Source organism: Phycomyces blakesleeanus (assembly GCF_001638985.1).
Source record: "Phycomyces blakesleeanus NRRL 1555(-) unplaced genomic scaffold PHYBLscaffold_30, whole genome shotgun sequence".
Lineage (NCBI taxonomy): Eukaryota > Fungi > Mucoromycota > Mucoromycetes > Mucorales > Phycomycetaceae > Phycomyces > Phycomyces blakesleeanus.
In genome coordinates this window covers 93,269-106,430 of record NW_017265187.1, presented here as the reverse complement: position 1 = coordinate 106,430, position 13,162 = coordinate 93,269, and the positions used below count along the sequence as shown (strand labels likewise).

General features: G+C 35.6%; 6 protein-coding genes across 6 annotated transcripts; 2 read left to right on the top strand and 4 right to left on the bottom strand.

Annotated features, from left to right (window-relative positions):
• PHYBLDRAFT_189050 (hypothetical protein) lies at positions 1–1,897 on the bottom strand (the record flags this gene model as incomplete). The annotated part of the gene is made up of 5 exons (XM_018439604.1): positions 1,444–1,897; positions 1,188–1,379; positions 571–627; positions 110–210; positions 1–48 (listed from the first exon to the last, which is right to left on the bottom strand). Exons 1-5 carry the CDS (start codon positions 1,586–1,588, stop codon positions 1–3), a joined length of 543 nt encoding a protein of 180 aa, XP_018285316.1. The 5' UTR covers positions 1,589–1,897.
• Positions 1,898–3,295: 1,398 nt separating this feature from the next.
• PHYBLDRAFT_174313 (hypothetical protein) lies at positions 3,296–3,948 on the bottom strand (the record flags this gene model as incomplete). The annotated part of the gene is made up of 3 exons (XM_018437226.1): positions 3,296–3,563; positions 3,588–3,647; positions 3,878–3,948. The coding sequence occupies 3 exons, from the start codon at positions 3,946–3,948 to the stop codon at positions 3,296–3,298; spliced, it is 399 nt and encodes a 132-aa protein (XP_018285315.1).
• A 525-nt stretch (positions 3,949–4,473) lies between these two features.
• On the bottom strand, positions 4,474–5,892 carry PHYBLDRAFT_128146 (hypothetical protein). The gene is made up of 2 exons (XM_018429207.1): positions 4,906–5,892; positions 4,474–4,823 (listed from the first exon to the last, which is right to left on the bottom strand). Exons 1-2 carry the CDS (start codon positions 5,833–5,835, stop codon positions 4,602–4,604), a joined length of 1,152 nt encoding a protein of 383 aa, XP_018285314.1. The 5' UTR covers positions 5,836–5,892; the 3' UTR covers positions 4,474–4,601.
• Positions 5,893–7,697: 1,805 nt separating this feature from the next.
• PHYBLDRAFT_151527 (hypothetical protein) lies at positions 7,698–9,474 on the top strand (the record flags this gene model as incomplete). Its single annotated transcript, XM_018432699.1, has 9 exons — positions 7,698–7,747; positions 7,827–7,948; positions 8,009–8,116; positions 8,178–8,509; positions 8,589–8,646; positions 8,725–9,086; positions 9,157–9,262; positions 9,318–9,381; positions 9,429–9,474. The coding sequence occupies 9 exons, from the start codon at positions 7,698–7,700 to the stop codon at positions 9,472–9,474; spliced, it is 1,248 nt and encodes a 415-aa protein (XP_018285313.1).
• A 1,564-nt stretch (positions 9,475–11,038) lies between these two features.
• On the top strand, positions 11,039–11,531 carry PHYBLDRAFT_151526 (hypothetical protein; the record flags this gene model as incomplete). The annotated part of the gene is made up of 4 exons (XM_018432698.1): positions 11,039–11,071; positions 11,133–11,192; positions 11,252–11,342; positions 11,440–11,531. The coding sequence occupies 4 exons, from the start codon at positions 11,039–11,041 to the stop codon at positions 11,529–11,531; spliced, it is 276 nt and encodes a 91-aa protein (XP_018285312.1).
• An 85-nt stretch (positions 11,532–11,616) lies between these two features.
• Positions 11,617–13,098, bottom strand: PHYBLDRAFT_63732 (hypothetical protein; the record flags this gene model as incomplete). Its single annotated transcript, XM_018441164.1, has 7 exons — positions 11,617–11,840; positions 11,893–12,006; positions 12,110–12,229; positions 12,302–12,530; positions 12,583–12,675; positions 12,748–12,826; positions 12,896–13,098. The coding sequence occupies 7 exons, from the start codon at positions 13,096–13,098 to the stop codon at positions 11,617–11,619; spliced, it is 1,062 nt and encodes a 353-aa protein (XP_018285311.1).
• Between the last annotated feature and the right edge of the window lie 64 nt (positions 13,099–13,162).

Here is a 13,162-nt window from a genome sequence, read left to right as displayed (position 1 = left end):
TCACATCTTTACTCTACACCATCTTGCAACTTTGGCAAGCGATGATTGCTTTAAGATCATTTAAAATATTTATAGCAAAGAAATAAAGACATTGTTAGCCAAGTCTTACAAATGGTCTAAGCTCGCCAACATTCACCACAAGAAGATCTTTGCCCTTTTGTCTATTCTTCAATGATCGGTACAGAGCACCTACAACTACTGCACGATAGCCTTTAAATGTGACCGTCAATTTAGACGGATCACGGTTGAATTTTTTTTTATTTTTTGGTCACCAATACCCTTTTCCACTAATACAAATTATTAGTTCTTTCAAGGTGTATTAATGTACTATGTACAGGATTTTAACTTCGTTTTTGGACTTTATTTTTTATTGGACGAATTCATTCTTAATTTCAGACTTATTCCACTTTCAAGACTAATTTGTAACATTTTTGGACATACTCTTTTTTTATTTTAGACATGGTTATCAACGTTTTTAGATATGAGCATTTGCTTTGTTTTATTTTAAACCGATCTCTTTATCGAGACATTTATGCCAATAAGTTTCAGCATGTAGAACCCTTCCCTTACAGTCATTTGGAGTGACTTTAGAGATAGCCTCGGTGATACGTGGGGTAAGAGTATCCGCTTTATCGAGAGAATTCCGACGTATATGTTGTTTAATTTTTGCCCAGCACTCTTCGATTGGATTTAAAAATGAAGAGTATGGTGGCATGAACAAAGGTCTATAGTCTCGTTTGTTTATAGCATCAACTACAAAAGCAGAGTGATGTATTCTACACTTATCTAAAACAATGAATCTACCTTTCTCATAATGGTTTGTCCAAAACGTCCATAACTGAATCCATGGATCGAACAATATGGTAGGCGGTTGTCCCCTTTGGAACTTTTTTTTATTCTTACCTGCATCCTGACTACTCGCTTTTCTTTTCTTGCTCGTTTGTTGCGAACCAAATTCCTTCTCGATTTAAGCTGCATCGCTCTTCTTCAATGGCTCAACCTTCGAGAAATTAATGCTTCCACGAGCAGAAATACAGCCTACAATACTAATTTTTACGCCTTTCTGAGTGTGCACCTTCACAATTGCTGGGTCATCTTTTTTTTTGACTATACACGCCCTCTCATCATTTGTGTGTGGAAGCCTGCCTTGTCAACAAATACGCAATTTTTGCTTTGATAATCAACACTAGCTGCTTTCCATTGTGTGACAATGTCAAAGTGAATATTCAGATTTCTTGGGGAATCTCTTTCTGCGGTATATTTTGATGCTTGCTTCAACGATAGAGCACATTTTTCGCGAATATGCTTATATAACCCAGGAATCGAAATCGTGAGGTCTGGAAATGTCTCGCAAAGCTTGATCCTTGCTTTCTCCAGCACTATGGAAGGGTTGACGAAAAGAGTGATCAAAAAAGCAGACTGCTCAGGAAAAAAGCTTTTTACCCTTATCGTTCGTTTTTCTAGAATTGTTTCCGGACAGAACAGTCCCGTCACCAGCATTGAGCTCGTTTATCAATTCGTAAGCAGTGCTTCGAGGTATACCAGCGCCTTCAGCAGTTTTGGGAACAGACAAACCCTCTTCTTGCATGACATGAATGAGACGTTCTACGTTGCTTGGTCCCTAATTTTTATTCTTTCTTGTCGTTTTGATCGAAACGAGCTCCATATCCTCAGCAAGATCGTTGACGACTTTTTCTATTTGCACCTCTTGGACTTTCTGCATTCCATCATAATCTAGAATCATCTCCACTGCGCCATACTCCACGGCAGTTGTTTCCAAGTTTATATCATCTTCATTGGCTTCAGACGTGTAATTATCGGCAGTAGGTTGATAATGTATATAATCCATAGTTTATAGATGTTGGCAAAAGAAAATAAAAAAGTTTCAGCAACGTCTTTAATCAGTCTTTGAATCGTCTTCGGATTTTAAAAAATATTCATTTACTTGGTACTCAAAAGAAATTATTTTTCTACCGTCTCTGAACCGTCTTTCAATTATTCTTTAACAATATGAATAATGTTACTAGAGACATGGCTCTCTGCGTGCTCTACTATATGGAATTTACTCCAGAAAACATAAATACTTGCAAAAAAAAAGACTTAGAGAAGCAAGTTGTGAAATTTGTTACAATGTAACACCCAATCAACCTGTACTTGTTACTCATTAACGAATACTTGGTGATCCGTTAACATGTAAATACATGGACGTCGTCCCAGTTGAAGAAGCAGGACAAAAGAAGAAAAGACTTGAGTTTCGTAAGTTTTGAAAAAAAGAAAGTAATTGTGATATCAACACTAACCAATCTTTTAAGAAACCGAAGCACAAGTAGTTCGATTCGTGAATAATATTTACTGCATCGAAGATCAAGGAAATAGTGAGGTTTTTCAAAAAAAAAAAAAAAAAACTTGTCTCTACTCAAGAAATATTTGAAACAGTAAAAGGATTTTCCAGCTTGTTTGAGAACAAAACATTACTTTCATTTGCTCATTGGTGTTCTACGAATAAGGTCTCATTTTTAAAGCCTAAAGACAAAAACCCCTCAATCAAAAAAGTAGTTATAGAAACATTTGCTGTTTCTAATGAAGTATTCATTTATGATTCAAGTACGCTGCTGTCTGATGTAAAATTACTTGAAAAAGTTGGTTGTAGACCCAAACCAGTGCAACGATCGAAATAAATAATGTGATGTAATACTTAATCTATGATTAAGTGGTTGAGAGATATAGAGTGTTGTAGAACAACATCTTCTATGAAAGGGGTGTTTTGGATGTAGTGTGCCCAATAAAATTTCTAGATTAAGAATTTAATTGTCTAATATCAGAAATGCGTGTCCAATAATTTAGCAAGTTAGTCCAAAATTGGAAGTGGAATAAGTCTGAAATTAAAAATGAATTCATTTAATAAAAAATAGAGAAAGTCCAATTGTTTTTTGAAAAAGTCCGAAGAAGTTAAAATCCTGTATGTATCACCATATATTCTTGCACTCGTTGTATACCTTGGTATATACAGATATGCCTTTTAGCAGTTTTTTTTTTATTACTGAAGGCCAATACTTGCTGTAAATACAAGATGTATTTTACATAATCCAAGTAGATAGTAATAGAAGTGACTTTGCTTGTGGAAATGTTTAAAAGGACGCCTGATAAACCTTCTTGATTTATTCTTTGTTTTTATTGCTTTGCTACTCTAATAGATCCAATCATTATGTAGTATTCATTCTGGGAGAATCTTCTAATTCAGTGCCATTGTTTTGTTTCGCCGTATGCAGCAGTAAAGATGTGCTTACGATTAGGATCAACACCACAAAAAGAAGCGTGCAGGATCTCGGTTAACAACTGTCTGCACCACGTGCTCAATGTCGACTTCCTGCTCACAGCAAAACTTATAATCTTCTGCGCTTCGATTTACTTTGTTAAAGAGAACAGCATCCGCCATAAAACCATCGTTTCTCAGGAGATTAGAAAAAGGGCGCTTGCTTTTTTCTGTCTGGATCTTGCAAGTTTTCCGAGCTTTAGTTGTTATGTATACATCTTTGCTTTCGGCTACTTGTTTATCCCGAGACCTTTGAAATAAAATATTACATTACATAATTCCAAGTTTTCTTCGCAAGTGTTTCTTCTTCGTAAGCCAGGAAGCGATAGAAGAACTATATATATATATATATATATATTATTACGCGTTTCTACTTAAATGGAGGTGTTGAAAAATAAAAGATGAAGAATATACTCTTGGAGATTCACGACAATATTCTCCTTGAATTTCTTCGAAAGCTTTTTAAATACTTTAAGACCCAACAGTATCGTGTCATGAGACGCTTTTGTGTAGTAAGAAAATAAAATCCCTCTTCGCCTCTCTCCAGTCTGCCTCGAAAATTACCTGGAAGACTGGGATATATCTTCTGGCTCACCAAACAGTGCCACTATCATTGGGATAGGATAAATAAGCATGCTTATTACTTTGTTATTTTTTTTTGTAAAAACCCAAAATGATCGTTAAAGATATTTGACCAAGGCTCAGATTCGCTCAGTGGAGAGCACTATTTAACGTAAGGGTTAAGGTATGCAATACTATGAGAGGATATATGTAGATGAATTTTTTTTTTTGCTAAATTTAATTTGACAAGCATATATTATATACATACATATAATTTACAAAGAAGAGGCTAGGTATACTTTATTACTATTAGTAATTTAAAACGTACTTTAGTTGGACGTGAAATGACAGAACCTAGGAGTCAATGGACAGTACAATAGCCACCTCAAGTGATAAGAATACGAATTAAGCGATGTCTAGTTGTCAAAGTACAATTCAAAAGCTTCCTAAATAACTAAAGTATCAAGAATTGTATAGGTACAGAATCCAGATACTGTGAACGCTGTTAGACAAATTTATCAGAACTTATAAAGAGATCATTGCATTAAAGCCAGATCCCATTTTCAATCAACAAAGCATTGTTTACAGCACAGCCCATTAGAATCAAATTAACTTTATTATGTATTATATTTTATCAATAATTGAGATTTGGCTTATATAGATATATAAGTTATATTGATAATTAAGCTGTTGAATAGTATCAATATTTATCCAGAATACGGAATGACTAATCCTTTTTTCTCTTCATCTCTTCGAAAATACGCATAGGTCTCAACATAGCACGACCTTTCTTGAATTCCTCATAGGTACGTACAACGCGACTTTGAGCACCCAAGGTAGGCTCGAGAATAAATTTCCAATGAACAAAGATCCATGAGGTATGGTAAGCTAGTGTATCATAATATTCGCTTGCAATTGATCGCAGCTCGGGCAACTTTGTCCAAGGAATCTTTGACAGATCGTAAATTAGGTGAATAAAGTAAGAAATGTATATATATATATATATATATAAATATATTTATTTATCTTACCTTTTGGAAATCATGATGCTCATTGTGATACCCAATGTTCATAAAGGGGATGTTAAGGACACCGTAGTATGAATATGTCTCTTGGCCATCACCAAATGTGTAATGTTCCTGGATAAAGTGAGCAGCTCCTGGGTGGAGAGAATATCCTAGCCAGAGAGAGAGCATAAGATAGCCAAGTCCAGTCCATCCACAGACCTGCTGAATTATGATGTCCGTGCACACAGTAAAGATTAGGTTGATGATCTCCCACTTTGATGGTTTCATGTTTCGCTGGTGCTGCTGGACTGCACCTCGGACAACGTACATGACAGGGTAGATGAGGATCCACAATAGTTTCGTCAGGCTGTTTCCTTTAATAAGCTCTTTCTCCCAATCGAGAGGCAGGTCAGGATCCATGCCTTCAACTCCCTGCCAGGTATGATGCTCGATATGATAGCGTCTAAAAGACTGTGCGATAGGCACAGGCAGAGAAACATTTGCCAGTAGTCCGACATAGCGGTTGTGACTCTTTGTGGGCATAATCAGGCAGTGACAGGCCTCATGAATTATGACACCAATCGCGCCAATAAGTGTCGCACCAACCACATAGGCCACCAAGAAGAAAACCCAGAACGGAGCCTGCCAAACACGACCAAAACCATAAGCTAGACTAAGTTGGACAACAGTGATTGCAATCGTTACGTAAAGAGTTCTGATTTCTGTGCCATAGAGCTTTTCGACTTCGGGATGGTCTCCAAGGATGGTATGTTTTCGCTTCAAATGCGGTTCGTCCATGTCCTCATGTGCAAAGTCATCATCGACATACGGGATGGACCGCTTCCACTTTCCGACAAAAAGAGGATAGCGATGATCGGGATGCTTGAGCTTTGGGTCAACAGCTGGTGCAGTAACAGGCTCTCCCTTGTCTTCAATCTCAACAAAAGGTGGCATTTTCTGAGGGCTACTTTTTTTTTGTTTTTGTTTTTGTTGTTGTTAGAAGACTGTTTAACAAGAAAAGGAAAAAGAAGACCAAGAAAGGGCTTGCCAGTGGGACAAACGGGTGGCCATTTGAAGTTGTAAAGACAGTCCCCGACAACTATACGGTTGGGCTGATTCAACCATCCCTTCTCTATTTCTCTAGACAATTTTCAATTTTGTTACTCAGAGTATTCTGCACCTTTTTTTTTTATATATTATTTTTTATATTACATTTCTGATCTATACACGATCTGTTGTATATTATTTGTGCTTATTCTAAAAATATTCTTTTCAAAATATAATTTGAAAATCTCTGGGTATTAAAGTCAGACAATCCGCCTTTTATCATATTATATTATATTATATTATATTATTTATTTATTTATTTATTTATTTTTAAAAGAAGCAAAGAAAAAGGCGCTCTTCATAGGCTTGGGTCAATATCTTGTGTTAATGTATAAATATAACTCTTTTTAATGTAATGGCTGTAATTTTCAATATTATCAAAAATAAATAAATCAAAAACAAAGTATAATAACATATAGCTTTCTCAATCAAGTACTTCTAGTGAGGCTTACATTTTTAAAGAAGTTACTCTTTTTCTTTCTTTTGGAAATTTAAGATTATATTGTCTGTTATTAAATAAGACTATGTAAAGTATTATACCCAGACCAGCTTTAGTTAAATATCCCATAATTGTCTTTCTTTTTCTTTTTGTTTAAATAAATAAAAGTGTATCACTAAAAGACAAGAACAGAGGTGAGCTGATAGTTATTGGTGGTTTAGCTACCAAAAAAAAGAAAAAGAAAAAAAAAACCCCCATAACCTTCCAGTCCAATCATAAAACACCCTTTTTGAATGAGTTGTGTGCCAAGATATTTGAACCTCTTTTATAGTATTTGACAGTTGAAGAAAGCAAGGTTATCTTGAGTTGTTTTCTCACTCTCACTCTCACTCTCACTATAATTCACATATATATATATATATATAAGATTTTAACCTATTGACCTGAAAATTTGCTCTGATAATTATACTTGTCTTTATATATAATATAATTTTTCTTGTATAAAATATGTTCTGTCAAAGATTAGACAAGCCAAAAAAAAAAAAAAGGGGGGGGGGCTCAGACTAGACATATATTGGAAAACATAAGCCTTGATTAATGATTCGTTCGTCAGCTGGTCTTGACTTTTAGTTATAGTTTTGTGCATTCTGCTTACAATCACCGCAGTGGAATCTTGGATGTGGTCTGTATAAAATAACCTTCGTAATTGAGAGGCCTGGAAATAGCGCCACTATCTTAATGATCCACAAAAATAAGAATAAAAGGGACAAGTAAGAACAGGATATATTTCCGGATATATATTCACTACACCATTACTCAAACACATAATCCAATGACTCTCACCACTCACTATTATACAACATATTTTTATATTATTTTTTTGCAAGGGAGTTTGGATACAAGTAATAATAATAATAATATAAAAAAAAATATTTTCGTCTAAATTTTGAAGCATAATTGTCCAAAGATAAAGTAAAACTAAAAATGTCAAAGTTCAGTCATAGACATTGTAGCATTGCTCATTCACTATCAAGCAACTGAAGACACAAATACTAAAGAACAAATAAACAGAATAATAAAAGGCTTCATATTAACACTGAAAATATCAAGTCGCAGCCTAGCAAATATACAGTCAATTATTGGCTCAAACACAAGTGCATGCCATGCCCGCGGATATGCTGTCTGCACCAATCAGCCGTCACACTACTCACTCTAGACAGTCCATTTTAGTCCTTCTCAATTGCCCTTTTACAAAGTAAACCATTACACGATGGATATGGACCTTTTGCCAGAAAGTGAGGTGCTTCCTCTCATTATTGGGTAACTTAAAAATAATTTCTTTTTCCTGCGAGATCTTCAATACTGAACTTTAACCAACACAATGCAATTGATGTCTTAGCCAGCTCATCGCTTATGGTTTTTCTGCAGTTGCTCAGACAGTCGCAAACGCGACCGGAGCAACAACGGACATGATTCCGAGCAATCGATTAGCTGAACTTCTCCAGATTGGAAAAGAAAGAGGTATGACTCTTGTAAAATCCTACCGGCTATTATATACTTGACATCTAAGAAACATTGAAGACATGGATGATTCAGACTTTGCCGACAAGGATTCTGATCGCGAACAGGATGATCTGGATCGCAGTATACACCACACCGGATTCGATACAGATGCAGTCAAGACATCACGTAATTATGATGAACAAAAAAGAAACCCTGAAATAAGTTTAAACCTATATCCATTTGGTAGAACCCAAGCCAGCACCAGAATACACTCAATTATACTACACTCAGCATAAAGGACCTTGCCAAACAGCTATCTTCAGTGCAGATGGCCGATTTGCTGCGACTGGCTCGCATGACTCTTCTCTTAAACTACTAGATGTCCACAAGATGAAGAACAGAAGCGGGGATGCAAGTGACAAACCCGTTATCCGTACACTTTATGACCACACGGCACCTGTTAATGATCTTAGCTTCCACCCAAATGGCCTTGTACTTGCTAGTTGTGCAGATGATGAAAGTATAAAGTTGTTTGACCTATCTAAATCAGGTGTCAAACGAGCATTTCGCTATCTCCAGGTAAATGTTTGATTATATGAATATTTAATAGAGTGTTTCAAGATAACGATAATAACCATATGTCATTTTCTTTCAATAGGATGCCCAACCTGTCAACTCTATCTGCTTTCATCCTTCAGGTGACTTCTTGTTGGCAGGTAGGCTGTAATATAAATATATATAAAAATAAATTAATGGATGATGTCTAATTGCTAAGAATGAACGCACAAAATAAGGTACCCGAGATGCTGCTGTTAGAGTATATGATGTCAAGACACTCCAATGTTATTCCAACAACAACACTGCCGAAATGCATCGTGGATCAATCACCCAGATTAGATACTCACACACTGGAAAGATGTTTGCTTCTTCTTCAGCTGACGGAAGCGTGCGTATCTGGGATGGTATTACCAGCAAATGTATTCGGAATCTAGAAAATGTCCACACTGGAACGCCTGTATCTAGTGTACGCCTGACTGCAAACGAGAAATTTGTTCTTACTGCCGGATTGGATTCTACTGTTCGTCTCTGGGAGATCACAAGTGGCAAGATGGTTATGGAATACACAGGTCATCAACAACGCACACAAATGCTACAGGTGAGTACATCATCTCTTAAAAGAAAAAGAAAATCTCAAACTCTCTTTGTTTCTATTTTTTTTCTTGTAGCCATCCTTTACATACAATGAAGACTACGTATTGATTGGCGACGAATCATCCACAGACGTCGTGTGTTATGATACTCAAACAGGCGCCCTTCTCTCAAGAATAAAGGGTAAATCAATAGTCTTGATATTGTCTAGAATAAATGGGTACTTATTGATTCGTAGGTCAAAATAACCTTGTACGATGTGTGGCTGCTTCTCCCATTGATAACGGTGTCCTGACGTGCAGGTATGTCTCTTTGTGTGTAAATTGCTTTGGCTAATCTTCCGTATTAGTGATGACTACCGTGCAAGATATTACGATGTCACAAACTTTGAATAATATAACAATACCATCTAACATTGCATTTGATGACTAGCTAGATAGAAGATCTAATATTTTTTTCCTTACTCTTTTGTCTTATAAAATACAGCAGCGAGTACAAATACAGTGGTTAAACTTGATATTAAGACAAATCACTTTTTTTTTTCTTTTGGTATTTAGACGAATAGAGACTTCTTGCAGCAATTTTACAGTGTAAATATCAAAGGTACCCTTTCAGGCGGAAACGTTGTTTGTACGGTGATTTCTCTTATGAAGAGTATATGTTATGGATTTTGTAGATAGAAATGGAGATAGTATGCATGTTGTTTTGGATTTATTGATATCTTTATTCCACGGTATATTACAATTGTTGCATTTGAGCATACGTTGGTAGCCTTATATATGAAGAGTTTTATTGGAGCAAGTTACTTCATGATATAATTGCTGCAAATAGACTTGGGTTTCATATACTTTACTTTTGTGCAATATTCGTCAATTTCTATTATTGCCGACTTGAATGAAGCACTTTTGGGTCTGATTTCGCCATGTAGAATTGACGTTGTGCCAGATAGCATTCTTCTTACTGGGATGGTGTCTTTTCCCTTGATTTCATCCCCAAAAGGTAATCAATGGCACTGCTTATGAATTCTTGAAGGTCGATCTATACTATTTTTGAACATCCCTTTCTTTTCTATCTGAGTGACTCTAAAGATCAACCTAGAGTCCGTTTTGTTGCCAATTAACTTTTTTTATATGAAACAAAATTACTGCCAATCTCCCTTTTTCTCTTCCTGGTACTTTAAAGACACTAAATAATATGTGCTGCGGGTAGATGCCGTAAATAATTGGAGGATATAAAACTCTTGGCTTGTAACTTTCTCCAAGTCAACAGCCTGTCAGATTCTAACATTAATTTTATTTAGTAAATCCCACTTGAAGGATTCTAAATTATTTTATATTTGGCCCAATCCTTTCCACTAAACATAATATATAAACCTTTCTTTTTAGATGGCTCTATTATCCTTCTTGCAAATTGAGACAGGCAAGGCATTTTTTGAGTTTTTCTTTTAATAGAGACGTCGAGGAAAGATCATATTCTCAGAAAATAATAGTGTATTTCAAATCAGCAACAAGTCTAAATGGCTTCCTCCCACCGTTTCTAATTTCAAAAAATAAAAATAAAAGTTTGAGCGCTTTAAAATCTATAACTCTGCAGAAGACTCTCTTTTAGTCTTTAATGTCAGTACTTACAAAGTCAATAATGATAATATAGCTGTTAAACATGGTAAGCTTAGTGTTTATTGATCTTGATACAATTATTCCATCTTGGCTAACAATTGTACAAAAAACAAAATTGTCTCATAAAACATCTTGTTTATTTCAATTTGCAATTTTATTTTGTCTAAAAAAAAGTATAGACTCGCCTGAACTTCTCCCGTAATGTATCTACATATTAAATATAATTCGTTTCAATTTCAAGCAAAAAAAAACTGTAGCACGAACAGTGAAGTGCCATGACGTATATGATTGATTGATAAATTAAATATCCGAAGTGGTCTCTCTTGTCTTCATCTCCTTTCAAATGTCCATTGCAGAATTATTAGAGTGCCCCATTGTAAGAATCTGAAGAATATATCGATTACCGAGATCTATTACTGATCTGTCCTTTTTTATAGGACTTTGAAGGACAACGTTTGGCAGACAGTATAACCCATGCTGCACTCATCGTGTCTGCTGTAAGCAATAATCATTTTCATGATTATGCGGTTGTGCTTAACATATTTCTTATTCTTAGGTACTTGCTCTTATTGCAGGCTACTCGCTTCAGTCTCTTCAGCTGTCAATCTGTATTTTCTTGATTGGCCTTGGCACAACTTTGATTGCAAGTATTGAAAAATAGTGATTTAACTTTTTTTTTTAAAAAAAATTCTTTAAAAAAAGAAATCTGACACCTTTTTCTAATATAAATATATACATACGTAGGTTGTACTTCCCCCTTGGCCTATGTACAACCGAAACCCTCAGAGTTGGCTTACTTCATTAAAAGGAAAAGGCAGCGTTACAAAGTGAATTAATAACATCAATCTATACAGTATATATATATATATATCAACAACAACAGCTGAAATACTATTTGATCTATAATTTGTGAATGAAGCGTTATTCTTCATCAGATGAAGAGTCTTCATCATTGCGTTGGCCATTGAGTTCCATTGCACGTTGGAATTCTTCTGCAAATGCTGCAATTGATTTTCCATCGGACAGTTCAATGACATCCTTTGGTACCATATTAGTAGCAAACCTAGGCGCATTACATGCATTTCTATTGGCTTCATCTTGTGATTCAATGATTCTGACTTCTGGCTCCTGTATCCCAACTTGGACTACAAATTGGGGTGAGTACAACAAAAAGTAAGCCCACAAAAGATCACATACAAGCATTGAGTTCTGCCCAATCGTACAAAAGACTGTCGGTAGTAGTTGAGAACGGGTTGAAATCGACCAAGTACACCTTATGGGGGTTTCTTTTCAGGTAAACATCGAAAACATCTAATGCAAAGAAGAAGAAGAGGGAGAAGAGTATTAGTTAGTGGTGTGTGTGTTTTGTAAAGGGGATAGCAAGGGTACAAGACACTACAATGTGACAGCATACATTTTCGGCTTGGGAATATATCCAAAACATGATCTTCAAAAAAATCATGGATATGGCCCTCGATGTCTTCCTTGATCTCGGATAAAAATGGGTAAAAATTGACATCTCTCTGACTGATGCCTGTTGTTTGGGCAAAATAAAAATAGATAGATTATGGTTGGTGTGGGATTAGATTGCAAAGTATATTATTACCAATTAAACGATTGTCTTTGACAAAACATCTGAATTCCATGGATGGCTGAAGGTCATACCATTTTCGAAGAGCAAGGTGGTATGTTCTTGGAGATTGGGAAGCATCGCTACAATTGTCAAAGGCATGGTTTATATCATGGTTGATAAAGTCGGATGACTTGAGGAGCAAGAAAACATCAAATGGTGAAGTACACAGTAAGGATTGAGTAGCTGTGATCCATGCTGCATCCTATAATCATGTTGTAAGAATTCTATTTCTTACAAAAGCGATAGAGACTTACGCGAGGTGAACTCCAATTCAACTTTGGGAAAACGGCTCCAAATTCATGGACTGTCTTTCGAATGAAACTTTCAACTTCAGGAAAGTCAGGTTTCTTTTTTTAATTTAATTTAGTCACCAAAAAAAAAAGGAATCTTACAAAAGCTATTACCAATTGTTGGCTTACCTGTATTTCTGTTTTGTCTTCAAAGAACGTCGTTTCATCATCAGAGTCAATTTCTTCAATTGTGGCCGACTGTGGCTGTCTATAAAACTTGATTAAAATGTTGCCCGCTTTTTTCTTCTTCTTTTTATTAAAGAAGCCATCTTCTTACCCATCATCAGGTAGAAAAATACCATCCTCTTTGAGATAGTCAATGAATGAATCTGACAGAGGGATGATCTTGGTTTTTAATGTCACTGATAGAAAATTATCGTACCATGAAGAGATTGAGCAATTGTTAATTTCTTGCGCAGTAACTTGGGGTAAAGTGTTTGATTGGACTCGATCGCCTTGCGATTGAATAGATTCGGACATGCTGATAGTCAAACTAAGATTCAAGCAAGAGAAGCCAAAAAAATAAATAATTTTTTTTTAAAAA

Excerpts from the sequence above, each read along its gene's own strand:
- PHYBLDRAFT_128146 (XM_018429207.1), bottom strand. The coding sequence starts at position 5,835 with ATGCCACCTTTTGTTGAGATTGAAGACAAGGGAGAGCCTGTTACTGCA. Across the intron at positions 4,824-4,905 it reads AGCATCATGATTTCCAAAAG|ATTCCTTGGACAAAGTTGCC; the intron begins GTAAGATAAATA and ends GATCTGTCAAAG.